Genomic DNA, 17857 nt, shown 5'->3' with positions numbered 1-17857 from the left:
GAATTGATGGCATATATTCACAATGCCTTAGAGCCAGTGTCTTAGAACACTGAAAGAGGCCAGACTGGGTTTAATGATGAATCATAGGATAGACCCATTTCAGCAGTGACTAGAATTAATTTACTATCTATCGGTAAGGGAAATTCTTGCAAATAGCAACCATGATAAACTGAATCTGATATTAGATTTCAAAGGACAAAGATGAGTCACTAATTTTAAATTTTAACAAATTTCAAAAAACTGGAGACATAGGGTTATAGAGTCAGTGAATAATGCAGTACGGAAATAGGCCCTTTGGCCCAACTCATCATGCTGGCCAAGATGCATGATGGTATTTCAATTTGCCTATGGTAGTTCAAGTCCCTCTAATCTGAGGAATACATTGAATGCAGTGCATTGGGCAGAGATGAGAAGTTTATGGATAAGCCATACTGGGGAGCAGTAAACAGTGAATTGCTGAGTGTGCATTGACCCAGTACATGTCTTTGAAAAGCAGCCATGATGAGCAGATCCGCTGAAAAAAAAGTAAAAGGAAAATGGAAGCCAAAGACTTGTAAGGGACAGCCCATGGACAGTAAACAAAGTTATAGGAGCTGCAATAATGAATATGATTTTGTAAGTCAAATCAAGCTAATAGAATTAATAGATATTATCATGCTAGACCCCTTGTGTGCACGCCAGTCACACTTCCATTTCATGACAATTTGGCTCCCATTACCCTCTCACCTTTGTCTCTGCCATCCCTCCACAAGCAAAGCAGATGCAAGAACTGATTAAGCCACAAGCAGAGATGGCACCTCGACCACAAGAACTTTCGGTCTGTTGTTTTCCCAGTCCCAAAGAAGGGTCTTGGCCTGAAACATTGACTATTTGTTCACTTCCATAGATGCCATCCGACCTGCTGGGTTCCTCCAGCACTTTTTGTATGTTACTTTGTCAATTGTTTTTCGACTGTTGCTTAAGATATCGGATGTTTGGAGGAATTTAGAAGCAGCTGAAAATATCTTTAAAAAATTAAAGTCAGAATCAGAATCAGGTTTCTTATCACTGGCATGTGACTTGAAATTTGTTAACTTAGCAGGAGCAGTTCAATGCAATACATAATCTAGTAGAGAAGAAAATATACTAATAATAAATAAAATAAAAATAATAATAGTCAATAAACAAGTAAATCAATTACTTATATTGAATAGATTTTTAAAATGTGCAAAAACAGAAATAATGTATATTTTAAAAATAGTGAGGTAGTGTCCAAATATTCAATGTCCAGTTAGGAATCAGATGGCAGAGGGGAAGACGCTGTTCCTGAATCGCTGAGTGTGTGCCTTCAGGCTTCTGTACCTTCTACCTGATGGTAACAGTGAGAAAAGGGCATGCCCTGGGTGCTGGAGGTCCTTAATAATGGACACTGCCTTTCTGAGACATCGCTCCTTAAAGATGTCCTGGGTACTTTGTAGACTAGTACCCAAGATGGAGCTGACTAGATTTACAACCTTCTGCAGCTTCTTTCAGTCCTGTGCAGTAGCCCCTCCATACCGGACAGTGATGCAGCCCGTCAGAATGCTCTCCACAGTACAACTATAGAAGTTTCTGAGTGTATTTGTTGGCATGCCAAATCTCTTCAAGCTCCTAATAAAATTTAGCCGCTGTCTTGCCTTCTTTATAACTACATCAATGTGTTGGGACCAGGTTAGATCCTCAGAGATCTTGACACCTGGGAACTTGAAGCTGCTCACTCTCTCCACTTCTGGCTGATTTATAAAAGTATAAAATGCCAAATATACATTTAACATGTAAATTAAATAGAAACATTAATACTCTTTTAAATAATATGAAAGGAAATGCAAGCTTTACCTTCTTTCTCTTGATAGTGGTGGTCGGTGACCCCTTTCAGCTGAATTAGACCACAGGAGATATGATGGTTACAGCTGGAGTGAAGTTGAGGGCATAGAGATGAAATAGAATTGGCCTGTCAGCTTAGTACTCTATAGATGTCCCTGGTGAATCTGGTAAAGTCAGAGGTTAGTTAAGCGGAAAGATGCAGGCAATGCTGTAATGTAGATTAACAGCATGGCAGACTTGTTAAATTGTTATTGTATGTCTGGTTTCATATTTAAATAAATTGGGACTGTAAAAAAATGAGACTTTAAAATAAATCAGAAGAGGACCTTTGTGGATTTATGTAGATTTAAAATGGTAATTGCAAAAATAATGGAACCCATGAAAGAGAATTTTCCGAATGTTGATACCATCTGCCCCATGGTATTAAAAGCAATATTTGATGAATTAGATAAGTACTTCATTTTCCAAAGTTCAAAATCCAGTAACTGTGCATTTAGATTAGAGTGCTTCAATTGACAGTCCATTACATAGGAAAAAGTGAAGGAAGAAAATAATTAAATAAAGTCCAGTTGCTTTATATTAATTGTGGGAAATTTTGAATACTTAAATAAATATGAATTGGTTAGAGCTATTGTGAATTTATAACAAGGTAGCATAACACTATTACAGTGCCAATGATCAGCGATCAGGATTTAAACCCTGCTGCTGCCTGTAAGTAATTCTGCGTTCTTCCTGTGACCGTGTGGGTTTCCTCCGGGTGCTCTGGTTTCCTCCCACATTCCAATGACATACAGGTTAGGTTGTGGGCATGCTACGTTAGTGCCGGAAGCATGGCAACACTTGCGGGCTGCCCCCACCATATCTTCGGACTGTGTTGGCTGTTGATGCAAATGATACATTGCACTGTATGATTTGATATTTCAATGTATGTGTGACAAATAAAACTAATCTTATCCTATAGTTCAACAATACATGTTGAGGAAATGTTGGCATGTACAGGGAAAACAGTGGATGGCGTCTGCAACTTGGCAGAGAGGGACTTCAGTCATAAGTTCAGAAGTACCTCTTTTTGTTTCGGAAAGGTCAGGTGTGCTAAAGCATCTCAGAGACACTGTAATCATAATTCATTTTCAAGAAAGGAGACAAATCCAGTTGTGGAAACTGGAAAGTGGTCTTCTTGCTGCCTATCATAGAGAAAGTCCTCCTCAAGTGTCTCCTTTGAGTGGCTGAAGGACAGTTTCCAAATTGTCGTGTGGATTTTGTCCAGCAGAGGCAATGTGTACATCTTTACAAAGTGAAAACACTGAGATTAGTATAGAGAGCAACATAATCCGCAGTACATGGGCCTCTTGGACCTCACAGAAATCTTTGACTCTGTCAAGTGACAACTTGCAATATTTCAGTTTCCATAGAAGAGTATCTCCATCCCACAGCTGCCAGATGAAGGCAAACAAAGTCACTGGCCTATACTACACAATGATCCTTGTGTACAGGTAAGTCAGAAGGCTGAGCTCCAAGTAAACATAAACTTGCTCACTGATGTGAATGATAGAATTGGTCATAGTCATAGTCATACTTTATTGATCCCAGCGGAAATTGGTTTTCGTTACAGTTGCACCATAAGTAATTAAATAGTAATAATAAAACCATAAATAGTTAAATAGTAATATGTAAATTATGCCAGGAAATAAGTCCAAGACCGGCCTATTGGCTCAGGGTGTCTGACCCTCCAAGGGAGGAGTTGTAAAGTTTGATGGCCACAGGCAGGAATGACTTCCTATGACACTCTATGTTGCATCTCGGTGGAATGAGTCTCTGGCTGAATGTACTCCTGTGCCCAACCAGTACATTATGTAGTGGATGGGAGACATTGTCCAAGATGGCATGCAACTTAGACAGCATCCTCTTTTCAGTCACCACCGTCAGAGAGTCCAGTTCCATCCCCACAACATCACCGGCCTTACGAATGAGTTTGTTGATTCTGTTGGTGTCTGCTACCCTCAGCCTGCTGCCCCAGCACACAACAGCAAACATGATAGCACTGGCCACCACAGACTCGTAGAACATCCTCAGCATCATCCGGCAGATGTTAAAGGACCTCAGTCTCCTCAGGAAATAGAGATGGCTCTGACCCTTCTTGTAAACAGCCTCAGTGTTCTTTGACCAGTCCAGTTTATTGTCAATTTGTATCCCCAGGTATTTGTAATCATCACCATGTCCACACTGACCCCCTGGATGGAAACAGGGGTCGCCGGTACCTTAGCTCTCCTCAGGTCTACCACCAGCTCTTTAGTCTTTTTCACATTAAGCTGCAGATAATTCTGCTCACACCATGTGACAAAGTTTCCTACCGTAGCCCTGTACTCAGCCTCATCTCCCTTGCTGATGCATCCAACTATGGCAGAGTCATCAGAAAACTTCTGAAGATGACAAGACTCTGTGCAGTAGTTGAAGTCAAGGTGTAAATGGTGAAGAGTAAGTATCGGAATTTGATTGTAGGTTTACTGTCCGTGAAACCAAGGTTCTCTTTCAACCTTTCCCCACTATGTAATACTATTCTCTAACAATAATGATTCCATGGTTGGACACTGAGAATCACTTCCTAAATCCCAGAAGGCACCTCTCAGCTAAAGCATCCACCAAACATGAATTTCACCTTAGGTGCACCAGCACAACCTTTGACCATCTGAAGAAAAGGGGGCTTAAAAATCTCAAAGTCTACTGAGCAGCTTTGATACCTGCTCTTCCTCACATGAGTTTCCTACGGCAGGCATTTGAAAGCACCAGTGAAATGTCAGTGCCAACTTGTCCACATCAGTGTTCCTCTCCCAGGCCAAAGTCTGCACAATTGTGTGCCTAATTACACTTGTGAGCTCATTGCCACAGAGCTTGCATGCAGATTTCAACAGGGACTCGATCCTGAACTCCATCAAGTTGAGAGATTGTCAGAGAACAGCAGAAGCAATTCAAGAATGTTCTTCAAATTCTGATGAGAAAGTGTAACCACCCCTCCCGTTCCTGTGTTTACAACTCAAGTGCATTCCACATGAGCATCAACTAGCCAAACCGGATACCTGCTGGCTCATCAACATTGCCCCACACTGGCTTCATCAGCCCCCTTGGCACCAGCGGAATTGGAGTGGAAGTAAGTCATATTTAGTACTGGGGGACTGCTTGAAAAGAAGATTGTTTTAAAAATCACAGAACTGAATGAAACTCCTCAAGTAATCTATGCTAAGATTTATTCACACATTTCCTCAAGACGTACAAGGAGGCTATATGGCCCATGAGTATATTTTTTTAAATTTATTCATTTACGGGATGTAGGCATCACCAGCTAAGCCAGTATTTATTGCCCATTCCTAGTTGCCCTTGAGAAGGTGGTGATGAGCTGCCTTCTTGAACCGCTGCCGTCCCTGACGTGTAGGTACACCCATGGTGCTGTTAGGGAGGGAATTCCATGATTTTAACTCAGTGACAATGAAGGAATAGTGATATGTTTCCAAGTAGGGTGGTGAGTGACTCGGAGGGGGATTTCCAAGTCGTGTTCCCAGGTATCTGCTGTTCTCGTCCTTCCAGATGGTAGTGGTCGTGGGTCTGGAAGGTGCTATCTTAGGAACTTTGGTGTGTTGTGGTGCAGTGCATCTTGTAGATAGTACACACTGCTGCAACTGTTCATTGATGGTGGAGGGATTGGGTGCTTGTGGAAGGGGTACCAATCAAGTGGGCTGCCTTGTACTGGATGGTGTCAAGTTTCTGTGTTGACGGAGCTGAACTCATCCAGGCGAGTGACGAGTATTCCATTACACTGCTGACCTGAGCCTTGTAGATGGTGGACAGGCCTTGGGAGTCAGGAGGTGATTTCCATACACAGGATTCCTAGCCTTTGACCTGCTCTGGTAGCCATGGTGTTTATATAGCTCGACCAGTTCAGTTTCCTATCGATTGTAACCCCCAGGACGTTGATAGTAGGGGTTCAGTACGCTGGCCCTCAGACCAGACCATTTGCTTACCGCCTGTCTCCTGCTTACTTCCTTGTAACCCCTTCTCACTGATGCTCATTAAAACCACGATGATTCTCCTACCACCCTCCTCCAGAGCAGACTCGATAGACCGAACGGACTAATTTTACAGCAACCAATTAATCTGACAACCAGCATGTCTTTGAGATGTGTGAGGACGCTGAGTCACTGGATAAACCCATGGGGGAAACACACAACACAGAGGAACAGACTTGGAGCTGTAAGGCAGTCCACTCCCTGCAGGTCTCCTGTACCACACACTCAGAATAATGTAAATTCAATCTCCCAAATGAATCTCATTTGGAAAAGGGAGCCCAGAACTTAAAAAAATAAAGGTTAAATATTATATTTGACTTGCACTTACTGTAAAATAAAAGAGTCAACTTTATTATACTTGCTGATTCATAATATGGCTGTGTATAGCAGAACAACTAACACAACCACTTCACAACATCAGCAATCACCAATCAGGGTTTGATTCCTGCCACAGTCTGTGAAGAATTTTTGTGTTCTCCCTGTGACTGTATATTCCTTCAGGGTGCTCCAGTTTTCTCCCACATCTTAAAGAGGTACAGGTTAGGGTTGGTAAGATGTGGTTATTTGAGCTACTGTCATTTTCCTGACAGCTTGAACCAGTGCGGCTATTCTCCTCCGACCTCTCTCATTAACAAGGTGTTTTTTGCCCACAGAATTGGATGTCTTTGTTTGTTTTGCACAATTCTCTGTAAATCCTGGCACCAACAATCATTCCATGGTCAAAGTCACTTGCATCACATTTCTGGTGTTTGATCTGGACAACAACTGAATTTCTTGACCATGTCTATGTGCTCTAATACGTTAAGTTGCTGCCACTTGATTGGCTGACTAGATATTTGCATTAACGAGCAGGTGTATAGATGTACCTAATAAAGTGGCCACTGAATGGAAATATGTCTGTTTTTCCAGTATACTTGTGCACCTACAATTGAGAGCTTCATTTTTTTTATCCTCAAAAAGTCTGATGGTTTCTTGCAGTAAGAGGAATGCATTTGGCTTAATTGAACTTTTTAAGGTGACATTTGAGTGAACACTGTGCATCGTGTTGATAACCTTTGATTTATGAAGTCTTGCTTTCATATTTTACAAGTTTATTTAACAAAATTATTATTTTTTTACAAATGCCACAACATCTTCCAGATTAAAATGGCGCTGGTGAACCTCAGCAGCTTCTGGCTAGTGGCTAATAAAACAAAGAAAACAACAAAATACTTGTTAATGACGCTTTTTCTGGCAAACAATCATCGCAAGTAATAGTCGGTAACTTCCCTTTGGACTTGGAGGCAATTTGACGTGGCAGAACCAAAATGAGGTGAAGCGGTGGGCTGGTTACCGAGAGCGAGGAAGACTCGAGGTTCAATTCTTTTAAGCGCTGTGCCGCAGGCTCAGGCACTAGAGCGTATGGAAGTGGCTGAACTCGACGTTTGGATGGAGGTGTAAGCACCGTGCTGATTCAGAAAGGTTGGTTACAGGCTGAGTCAAGTAATTGGGATCCTGGCCACAGAGCACATCGAGTCGATTGAACCCGATGTTTGGAGGCCAATTTAGGCCAGGCTAGTTTGAAAAAGTCAGGGTGTCGGGGCCCGACGTGAGAGACGGGCCAGTTCAGATTGCTGCTCGATGACTTGGCACTGCGCTGAACTATGGGCTCTCTTTGCAGACTTCAATTCAAAGCGCTACTTGCTTGTGGTTGTTGTTTGCATGATGTGTTTTTCTCTCTGCACAATGGGTGCTCGATGGTCTTTTGTTAAAGGATTCTTTTGGGTTTCTTTATTTTCTGGCTGCCTGTAAGGAGACGAATCTCAAGGTTGTATAAAACCATATAAGAGCAGAATTAGGCCATTTGGCCCATCAAGTTGCCTCGCCATTTCATCATGGCTGATCCAATTTTCCTCTCAGCCCCAATCCCCTGCATTCGCCCCATATCCCTTCAAGCCCTGACCATTCAAGAATCTATCAACCTCTACCTAAATCTACATAAAGACTTAGCCTCCACAGCTGCCTGTGACCAAGAATTCCACAGATTCACCACTCTCTGGCTAAAGAAATTCCTCCTCACTCTGTTCTAAAAGGATGCCCCTCTATTCTGAGGTTGTGTCCCCTAGTCTTAGACTCTCCCACCATTGGAAACATCTTCTCCACATCCACTCTATCAAGGCCTTTCACCATTCGATAGGGTTCAATGAGGGCTCATTCTTCTGAATTCTAGTGAATATAAGCCCAGAGCTGTCAAACATTCTTCATACGACAAGCCGTTCAATCCTGGAATCATAACGTATCTGTACTTTGATCATAAATGCACTCTAGACTTCTTACATGTTGACAAGCTTCCTGTTGCAATTCCTGGAACCCTGCTTACAGTTAACACATTGAATCTGCATTTTAGTTTGTTTCTTCACAATTAGCATTTCTGAAAATCCAGTCCTAAAATCTATGTTTATTAATTTGCTGATATAAGGGGGGATAATTGTAAGGTGATTGGATAAAAGTATAGGGGTTATGGCAGAGTTAGGGTTTTTACACAGCGAGTGGTAAATGCGTGGAACGTGCTGCCAGGGTTGGTGGTAGAGGCAGATACTTTAGGGACATTTCGTAGACTCTTAGATGGGCACATGGATGAAAGAAAAATGGAGGGGCGTGTGGGAGGGAGGGGTTAGATTGATTTTGGAGCAGGTGAAAATGTCAGCACAACATAGAGGACTGAAGGGCCTGTACTGTACTGTTAATTGTTCTTTCTTCTTTTTCTACTTGTATGTAAAAACTTGGTGTCTATTGATATTTTGTCCCAATTGCAAGCTTTATACAACTCTATATTTAAGGATCAATGATGAACAGTTATAAAGTATAAATAATCTTATATTCCTCTAACAAGGTTACCAGCATCAAAGATATTTCAGATATCCTGCAGATATTTCATAATTTAGTATCTGTGCTGTTAACATAGATTATATATTTAAATTATTCAATTAGTTTATTAGTATTGAAATTAATGTAAAGAGCTTCATTTTGCTTTTAATCAACAACCCCATTTTACATGTGCCGTCATTAGGTGGCTTCTTTGTTTATATGCAAAGTGCTTCCATCAAGCAATTACAACATGAGGATATAATTTCAGCTGCAACTATTCTCTGAGCAGCCTAATTCTGAGAAACGCTTTCCTCTCCATCTCCAAGGCTGATAAGAAATTAATGACTGGCAGAAAGTCAGAATGCCTCAGAGGACTCTGCATTTAATAAATTGCTTCCAAAATCTTGTCACTGCAGTTATGTCGACAAACACAAAAGCAGGTGTACATCGTAAGTTCCTACTGGCAACAAATAGAATGTGTGGGAGAGGGAGGACTGTTGCCAACGGCATCGACTAATTTCTGTCCCTTTTCATATTAATTATAGAGCCTTGAGGCACATTAGTACAACTAACTGTTGATGGCTTATCAGAGAATAATAGCCACCTTATCAATGATTTCACATCCACTAAAATAGTGTACACATGTTATATCTGAAGCCCTGTCGGTGAAAAATTCACCTGAACATTAAGGATGAAGATTGAGAAATCACGTCATGCTGAGGAACGTTTATTTATATGCATTTGATGTATTATTCAAAACACCAGAATTGTAAAAAAAATCAGTGGTTTCAACATTCAAGTACATTTAATATCAAATAATGTATAAGTTAAACAACCTTGAGATTTGCTTGCTCACTGGTAGTCACAAAGCAAGAAACACGAAAGAACCCAGTTTAAAGACAACAAAGGTAAAAATGAGCACTCGATGTGCAAAGGAAAGAAGAGAAAAAATACAAAACATGCAAACAATTGAAGTGACCAACAGCGTTCCAAACCAAAACTGAGATTTCAGGTCCAAACGCTGAAGCAGCCCGGAGTAGGCCCAAAGCCTAGCTTATCAGTTCATCATATTAGCGGGCATGGAGCACAGTAGCCAAGGCAGTCTTCATAGCCTCAGTGCCATGGAGACTGGAGACTGTAGTTTAATATTGGCTCCACAAAATACACAGTTTTCCTCCTAGATAATCAATATACTAAATGAGCTGCACGAAGGAAAACGGAGAGGCATCCAACGTGTCCAGTGCTTGCCTGGATAATACATGATTTTGGCCTCGTTAGGTGTGGCCTGCATAAGGCGTGTCACTTCAGTAGAAGGAAGTTTTCATAAATGTTTCTGGGTCCCTCTTCATTGTTACTTTAAAAGGGCTTTGCTTGCTGAGACTGAAGCTGGGAACCTGATTCCCTGAGGTCACCATCCCCATCCTCCCAATCTTGATTCTGGCCTGGCCAAAGATCGAACTACCACTCTCTTCTCTGTACCCCTACCTCTCCACTGCAATCACCAGGACGACCGTTATAATCATGATTATATCAATCCCTGCCAACCAGAATGGATCTTCAGTCCTAGTCACTCCCTCACAAGCAAACAGGGTGAATGCACACAGTCTTTCTCCTTGGGAAGGGGAACTAAAAATAGAAGGCATAGGCTTAAGGTGAGAGGTGGAAGGTTTTAAAGAAAACCTCTACTAGCAGACAGTGATGCCTGTACTGAAAGTGATTTAGGCAGGTTCAGTCACAACATTCAAAAGATGTAGATAGGAGGTATTGGAGGGATATGAGTCAAATGCAAGCAAATGGTACTAGCTTGCTAAGTAGCATGATCAACATAGATGTGATGGGCCAAAGGGTCTCCTTTCATGTTGTGTTACTCTATGACTATGTCTATGAGCATGCGAATAGCCATTGGTCACAAAGTCTGCAAGTGTTATTCCGTAGTGTATGAATTATTAGTTCCTTTGTATTATAAAATTCCAGAGCAACTGGAGCATGCGTTCCCTGAATTAATTTCGCTGAATGGTCACTGACTTAGCAGGGCAAAACCCACAAGGGACGTTTCGGGCCGAGACCCTGCATCGGGATCAGAAAAAAAGATGAGAAGTCAGAGCAAGAAGTTGGGGAGAAGAAGCACAAGGTGGCAGGTGATAGGTGAAACCGGGGGGGGGGGGTGAAGTAAAGAGTTGGGAAGTTGATTGGTGAAAGAGGTAAAGGGCTGGAGAAGGAAGAATCTGGTAGGACAGGGTAGAAGATCTTGGAAGAAAGGGAAGGATGAGGAGCACCAGAGGGGTGTGTTGGACAGGTAAGGAGATAGGAGAGAGAGGGAAACAGGAGTGGGGATAGTTGAAGGAAGTGTGGGGGGGCAGGAATATCAGAAGTTTGAGAAATCAATGTTTACGCTGAGTTCCTCCAGCATTTTGTGTGTTTTGGCTTGGATTTCCAGCATCTGCAAATTTTCTTGTGTCATTGAATTAACATATCTTTCCTACCTCCAAGCACTTTCCAGTCAAAGAATGTTGTCTTTGACATCTAAACCAAATAGTGTACCTTCAACAAAGCAATACTCTATGAAAGAATTAGACCAACTTATGCATTGGTGTAGACATGAATCTTCCAACACAGAGGCAGCTCAGTCCATTGAATGTTGACCACTCATTGGTCTATTGTGTTTTTTTAGTATGTACTGTGAATGCCTGCAAGAAAATGAATACTATATGCTGACATATATGCACTTCATTAATAAAGTTATTTTGAACACTTAAGCAAGTGCTGAAATTCTGTGATTAATGATGTGTTCAGAGGAGCTTTAGATAAATGCACTAAATGCGGACAATTAGTGAAATGAATGGTTGCAATCTAAGCTTAAACCCAAACACCTGAGAGGAATCTTCCAGAAACTTCCCGCAGTGAGATGGGGGAGGAATGTTGTTAGTCTGTCAGCTGCGGCTGATCCTTACAGATGTAAATTGGAAAATGCAGGCGGTGAGCTTCGTGGGGAATTGGATTCCCAGGGCAGAGGAGCTGAAGTAACAAGCTACACGCCCGTCTTCAGTCCTGGGGGAGCTTCAGTGAATGGACGTGTAACCTCTTAATTAAACTTCAATCTACAATCTGTCTTCGTATTAAACATCAAGGTCACACTGAAATACTCACTGGTCCATAACTGAAAAATACATATTTTTAAATAAATAGAGCCAGAACTGACTTTTTTTGTGTGATTCTGAGGCAGGTGAAGTGCTCTCAGGGTAATCACCATCACAAAATTATAGCAACCAATTCATCAGACTGAAAGCATAATAATGCTGTATTGTTATTTAATTTTGCCTTTTTACACTGGCTTCGAGAAAGGGCCTCTATAATTCCATGACAATAAATTATACTGCTGCCTGGCCTTCAGAGCTCTCATTACCATATTCCTCTGTTGAGCTCTACCAGCATTAGACTAGAAGATATAGGAGCAGAATTAGGCCATTCGGCCCGTTGAGCCTGCTCTACCATTTCATCATGGCTGATCCAAGTTTCCTCTCAGCCCCAAACTCCTGCTTTCCCTTCACATCCCTTTATGCCCTGACCAATCAAGAATCAACCTCTGCCTTAAATATCCATAAAGACTTGGCATCCACAATTCTGGCAGAGAATTCCACAGCTTCGCCATCCTCTGGCTAAAGAAATTCCTCCTCATCTCCAGTCTAAAAGGACCCCCCTCTATTCTGAAGCTGTGACCTCTGGTCTTAGCCTTTCCCATGCTGGTATGAAAGTTATCCTCAAAGGCAACCAGGATTGTTTTGTGCATTTCCTAAGTATCTGATATAAGTTAGAACAGGTAGCATACAGTAAACTATCCTTGCCCTCCTTCCTGCAGTATCTGGGAGTGTCCATGTAAATACTGAGAAAATACCCTTTATTGTAGGATAAATGCACTAATTTTTTTTTAAACCCATGCAGAAACTTGTTTCACATCTATAGAGAGAGGTTTTGTTGACTTTGGCAGCTCCCTGGGATTGTGGATGATAAGCTTCCATTCCTACTTGGAGGGGAGAATGATGCCTGTGCATGGATTCTGAGCAGTTACCACAAGGGCTTGACAGAGCAAGGGCTTAGTCTCTTGGCAAGCAATTTATTTACTTATTGAGATACAGCACAGAATAGCCCCTTTGGCCCTTTGAGCCATGCTGCCCAGCAATCCCCTGATTTAATCCTGGCCTAATCACAGGACAATTTACAATGACCAATTGACCTACCAACCTTAGGAAACCGGAGCACCCAGAGGAAACCCATGCAGTCGCGGGGAGAAGTGCAAACTCCTTACAGACATCGGCAGGGATTGAACCCGGGTTGCTGGTACTGTAAAGCGTTGTGCTAACCACTACACTACCATGCCGCCTGAGTCGATAGATGACCACGATTTACCGCATGAGCCTAGAACACACACATGAACCTGTGGACATTTACATTCGCAACAGAGATGTGCCCTGGCTACATGAATACTTGGAAAAATTCTTGCCCACATTGTTTTCCTCAGCTCTCCTCCCTCACACTCTGGCTTGACAGTGACTAAACCTCCATGCTGTCTTGGGTAGAAAATTCGAAAACTCCTGGGTGAAGAAGAATCTTCTCATTTTCGTCCTTAATGGGGCTGGTCGGCAGCAGGATATCCGTATGCTACTTGGTCACTTAGAAGATAATGGGTACCATTATAGATTAGGTGATTACATGGACTGGTGGTACCTGAACGTGGAAATATAGCTGTTATAGTTAATTTGAAATATAGAATCTAATAGAGCAAGAAAATGATTACATCAATCTAATAATGATCAAAATTTCTCAGAAGAATGGCTTGATTAAGTAAAACTGAATGAGCTGTTAGAAAATATAATGATATGTAAATTAAGGAAATTATTTTGGTTTGGTGTCAGTCAGTATTAATGAAATAGTGGTTTATAAAGCTGCAGCAAAGATAATTTTGATTGATGACAAAAGTCGCAACTTGTAATTTTCACAGTTTATCTGATGGGTTTTCTCTTTATTTTCACAGTCGCAGATCAGCTTGACATTATCTCCATGGCTGATTTGACTACAACTCCAGACGAAATTGAGATGGAAATGGCACGGATCCAACGGCTTCGGGAGGTGCTAGTCCGGAGGGAATCAGAGCTGCGATTTATGTAGGTATTTGGGTATCTGGTTCACCGTCAAACTCTGCTGAGTGAGTTACTTCTACAGATGAACTGTGATTGTTGGTTCTTGAGTACAGAAAGTTTAACATTTAACAGCACCACTTTAATAAATGTTTATTTGGTTCAGTTCAGTGGCAATTTTTGATTTTTAATGGATTAGGCAAAATTACTTAATTTCAGTTAATAAAAATCTTTAGTCAACAAGCTTCTTTTGATGCTAAAAGCAAAAGGACTAGGCAGGACTTTTCAGGTTAAATCTCTAATCTGGTTTGATATCCAACAAAGCACCTAGATATTGACAAGACTAGAGACTCCAATTGGAAATGATATTCAAAAATAGATAGGGAAGAGGAAAGTGGGAAAACTTGGAAATAAGGGTTGAGCTAGACCCTGGAGTGTAAGGAATTATGAACTAGAAAAAGATTATTGAACGTAAATGTATTCTGTCAAGCCACGTGCTATTTGCTCTGATTGAAATAATCAATTATTAGCTAACTACTAACTTTAACCAACATACTCTTGGACAACTGTGCTTAGGTAGCATAGTGGCTAGTGGAAGGCTTTACAGCACTAATGAAAGGAGTTCAGTTCCTGCCGCAGTTTGTATGTTCTTCCTGTGATCACATGAGTTTTCTGCAGGTGCTCCGGTTTCCTCCCACATTTCAGAGATGAACAGGTCAGGGTTAGTGAGTTGTGGGTGTGATAGGTTGGTGCCGAAGATGGCGACGCTGCAGGCTTCCCCCCAACACTGCGTTGGTCGTTTGGCGCAAGTGACGTATTTCACTGTGTTTCGATGTGCATGTGATAAATAAAGCTAATCTTGATCTTTCCTGTCAGCACACTTTGCCCCAGATGTTATGTCTCCTTGTGTGAATGAAGGAGGAGAAGATGGCAAAGTAAGAGGGTGCTGCTGATCACCCGAATAAAATGAATTATTCCCGGCAAGAGTCCAAAATCAAGAATGCTGTGTTGCTTTTGAATCTTTATATTAATTTCCTCAATTTAATGATTATTTAAATGCTACAAATGTAAGACCAAATTCACCGGGCTACAGGATAAACGATTACTGCAGAATAGTCATGTTTCTCAGGTTAGTCATGTCTTCCCCATGTTATTAGAGATACAAAGCAGTAGAGACTTTAGAAAAAATACCTTTTTTTCATGGAACTTTATAGGTCACTACTTTCCTATAATTTTCATTTTAGTCTCAATGAAAATTTGTTCACATCTGTACATTGCCTTCCAAGTGTCAGGACATAGAACAGAGAATAGTCCAATGCAGGAAAAGGCCCTTCGTCCCACAGTGTTGTGCTGGACCAGCTAAAAAAGCAAATCAAAAACACCGAAACACTAATCCATCCTACCTACATGTAGAAATAAGATGTTTAATCATCACCATTCTTCCTGAAATAGAAGTTATGAAATATTATGTAGTACGCTGCTTCATCACTCAGTGACACAGTTTACCAAACAACCACCCATTAGACACAAACAATGTGGGCTTCAAGTTTTGAATTTATTAAATGAAATGATTCACATGTAGTTATCTGTTGTAGATTTTACATCCTTTTGAGGCTTTCAATATAAATATTGCCTCTGTGTCACTGACAAGAGCAGTACATGTAAGATGACCAAGGAGAGCTTCTTGATTGCTTTCAAATCTCTATCCAGTTACCTTCCCTTTGCAAGCCTGTCCCTAATGGGAGCCTGTTGCCATAGATATGAGCACAGTTTCAAGTCGGATCATCATCTGGTTTCTAGGGAAGCAATGCCTCAGAATTGTGGTTCAAAATACTGAATGATTGTCAATTGTGAATGATAAGTTTCGCCTAGGATGAGCAGCCAGGAAGTCCTACGGTCAATTAGCTGAATGCAACCTTAGTGAAGCAAATGTTGCATAGGCGATAAAACGAGGTGTCACTTTCATCTCAACCATTTTGTGCTGTTGCCAAAGCTCATTATAACACATGACAGCAAACAAACAAAAACAGGCTCCATTTGGAATCGTAAGCAGCCCCTTGGTGCTTAACATTGCTCTCAGGATGCATGGATATCGTGACAAGAAGATGGCTCTAATCATTTCTACTGTTGTTCTTCAGTTTGACCCTCTCTGCCCCTGCTGAAAATCATCTTGGAAGTTCACCAGATGCATTTAAATGAGGAGACAACAGAGGACCCGAGGAAACCCCACAGTTGTTCATCAGGAATGTGAAATGTTCAAATATCTCTGACAAACCAAAAAGGAGAACTTAGATCTTCAGTAAAGAGAATTTTAAAGAGAGGTATTTTTTTCCCAGTGGTAACTTGACTCGGGGTGCTTTCTGTTCTCTAGCTGGGTAGACCAGAACTTTCTCCAGCTCTTCAGCTGCCTGGACTGAGCAGAAGGGAGTATTGGAATCTTTTCTGGGGGGACGTTTCTGCCAACTTCTTTCCAATTGATAGTCATAGTCATAGTCATAGTCATACTTTATTGATCCCGGGGGAAATTGGTTTTCGTTACAGTTGCACCATAAATAATTAAATAGTAATAAAACCATAAATAATTAAATAATAATTGATTATGGGGAGCAAGGACATGGCAGACCAATTGAATAATTACTTTGGTTCTGTCTTCACTAAGGAGGACATAAATAATCTTCCAGAAATAGTAGGGGACAGAGGGTCCAGTGAGATGGAGGAACTGAGTGAAATACATGTTAGTAGGGAAGTGGTGTTAGGTAAATTGAAGGGATTGAAGGCAGATAAATCCCCAGGGCCAGATGGTCTGCATCCTAGAGTGCTTAAGGAAGTAGCCCAAGAAATAGTGGATGCATTAGTGATAATTTTTCAAAACTCGTTAGATTCTGGACTAGTTCCTGAGGATTGGAGGGTGGCTAATGTAACCCCACTTTTTAAAAAAGGAGGGAGAGAGAAACCGGGGAATTATAGACCGGTTAGCCTAACGTCGGTGGTGGGGAAACTGCTGGAGTCAGTTATCAAGGATGTGATAACAGCACATTTGGAAAGCGGAGAAATGATCGGACAAAGTCAGCATGGATTTGTGAAAGGAAAATCATGTCTGACGAATCTCATAGAATTTTTTGAGGATGTAACTAGTAGAGTGGATAGGGGAGAACCAGTGGATGTGGTATATTTGGATTTTCAAAAGGCTTTTGACAAAGTCCCACTCAGGAGATTAGTGTGCAAACTTAAAGCACACGGTATTGGGGGTAAGGTATTGGTGTGGGTGGAGAATTGGTTAGCAGACAGGAAGCAAAGAGTGGGAATAAACGGGACCTTTTCAGAATGGCAGGCGGTGACTAGTGGGGTACTGCAAGGCTCAGTGCTGGGACCCCAGTTGTTTACAATATATATTAATGACTTGGATGAAGGAATTAAATGCAGCATCTCCAAGTTTGCGGATGACACGAAGCTGGGTGGCAGTGTTAGCAGTGAGGAGGATGCTAAGAGGATGCAGGGTGACTTGGATAGGTTGGGTGAGTGGGCAAACTCATGGCAGATGCAATTTAATGTGGATAAATGTGAAGTTATCCACTTTGGTGGCAAAAATAGGAAAACAGATTATTATCTGAATGGTGGCTGATTAGGAAAAGGGGAGGTACAACGAGACCTGGGTGTCATTATACACCAGTCATTGAAAGTGGGCATGCAGGTACAGCAGGCGGTGAAAAAGGTGAATGGTATGCTGGCATTTATAGCGAGAGGATTCGAGTACAGGAGCAGGGAGGTACTACTGCAGTTGTACAAGGCCTTGGTGAGACCACACCTGGAGTATTGTGTGCAGTTTTGGTCCCCTAATCTGAGGAAAGACATCTTTGCCATAGAGGGAGTACAAAGAAGGTTCACCAGATTGATTCCTGGGATGGCAGGACTTTCATATGAAGAAAGACTGGATGAACTGGGCTTGTACTCGTTGGAATTTAGAAGATTGAGGGGGGA

The 17857-nt window shown here is 41.6% G+C and overlaps 1 protein-coding gene across 3 annotated transcripts in view; it reads left to right on the top strand.

The window, feature by feature from the left end:
• LOC134352028 (bMERB domain-containing protein 1-like) overlaps window positions 1-17857 on the top strand; it is a 122704-nt gene that overhangs the window by 66237 nt on the left and 38610 nt on the right. For 2 of the 3 annotated variants that reach the window (XR_010019329.1, XM_063059086.1), the window contains exon 2: window positions 13777-13906. Coding sequence is in view for 2 of the 3 variants with exons in the window: in XM_063059086.1 (XP_062915156.1) it covers window positions 13777-13906 (130 nt within the window). In the remaining variant the exon portion in view is untranslated. The remainder of the gene's footprint in view (window positions 1-13776; window positions 13907-17857) is intronic. The other variant, XM_063059087.1, reaches the window with a different exon arrangement.

This window comes from Mobula hypostoma, chromosome 9 (genome assembly GCF_963921235.1).
Source record: "Mobula hypostoma chromosome 9, sMobHyp1.1, whole genome shotgun sequence".
Taxonomy (NCBI): Eukaryota; Metazoa; Chordata; class Chondrichthyes; order Myliobatiformes; family Myliobatidae; genus Mobula; species Mobula hypostoma.
Note: the sequence above shows the minus strand (reverse complement) of the source record. Positions and strands in the feature narration are given on the sequence as shown.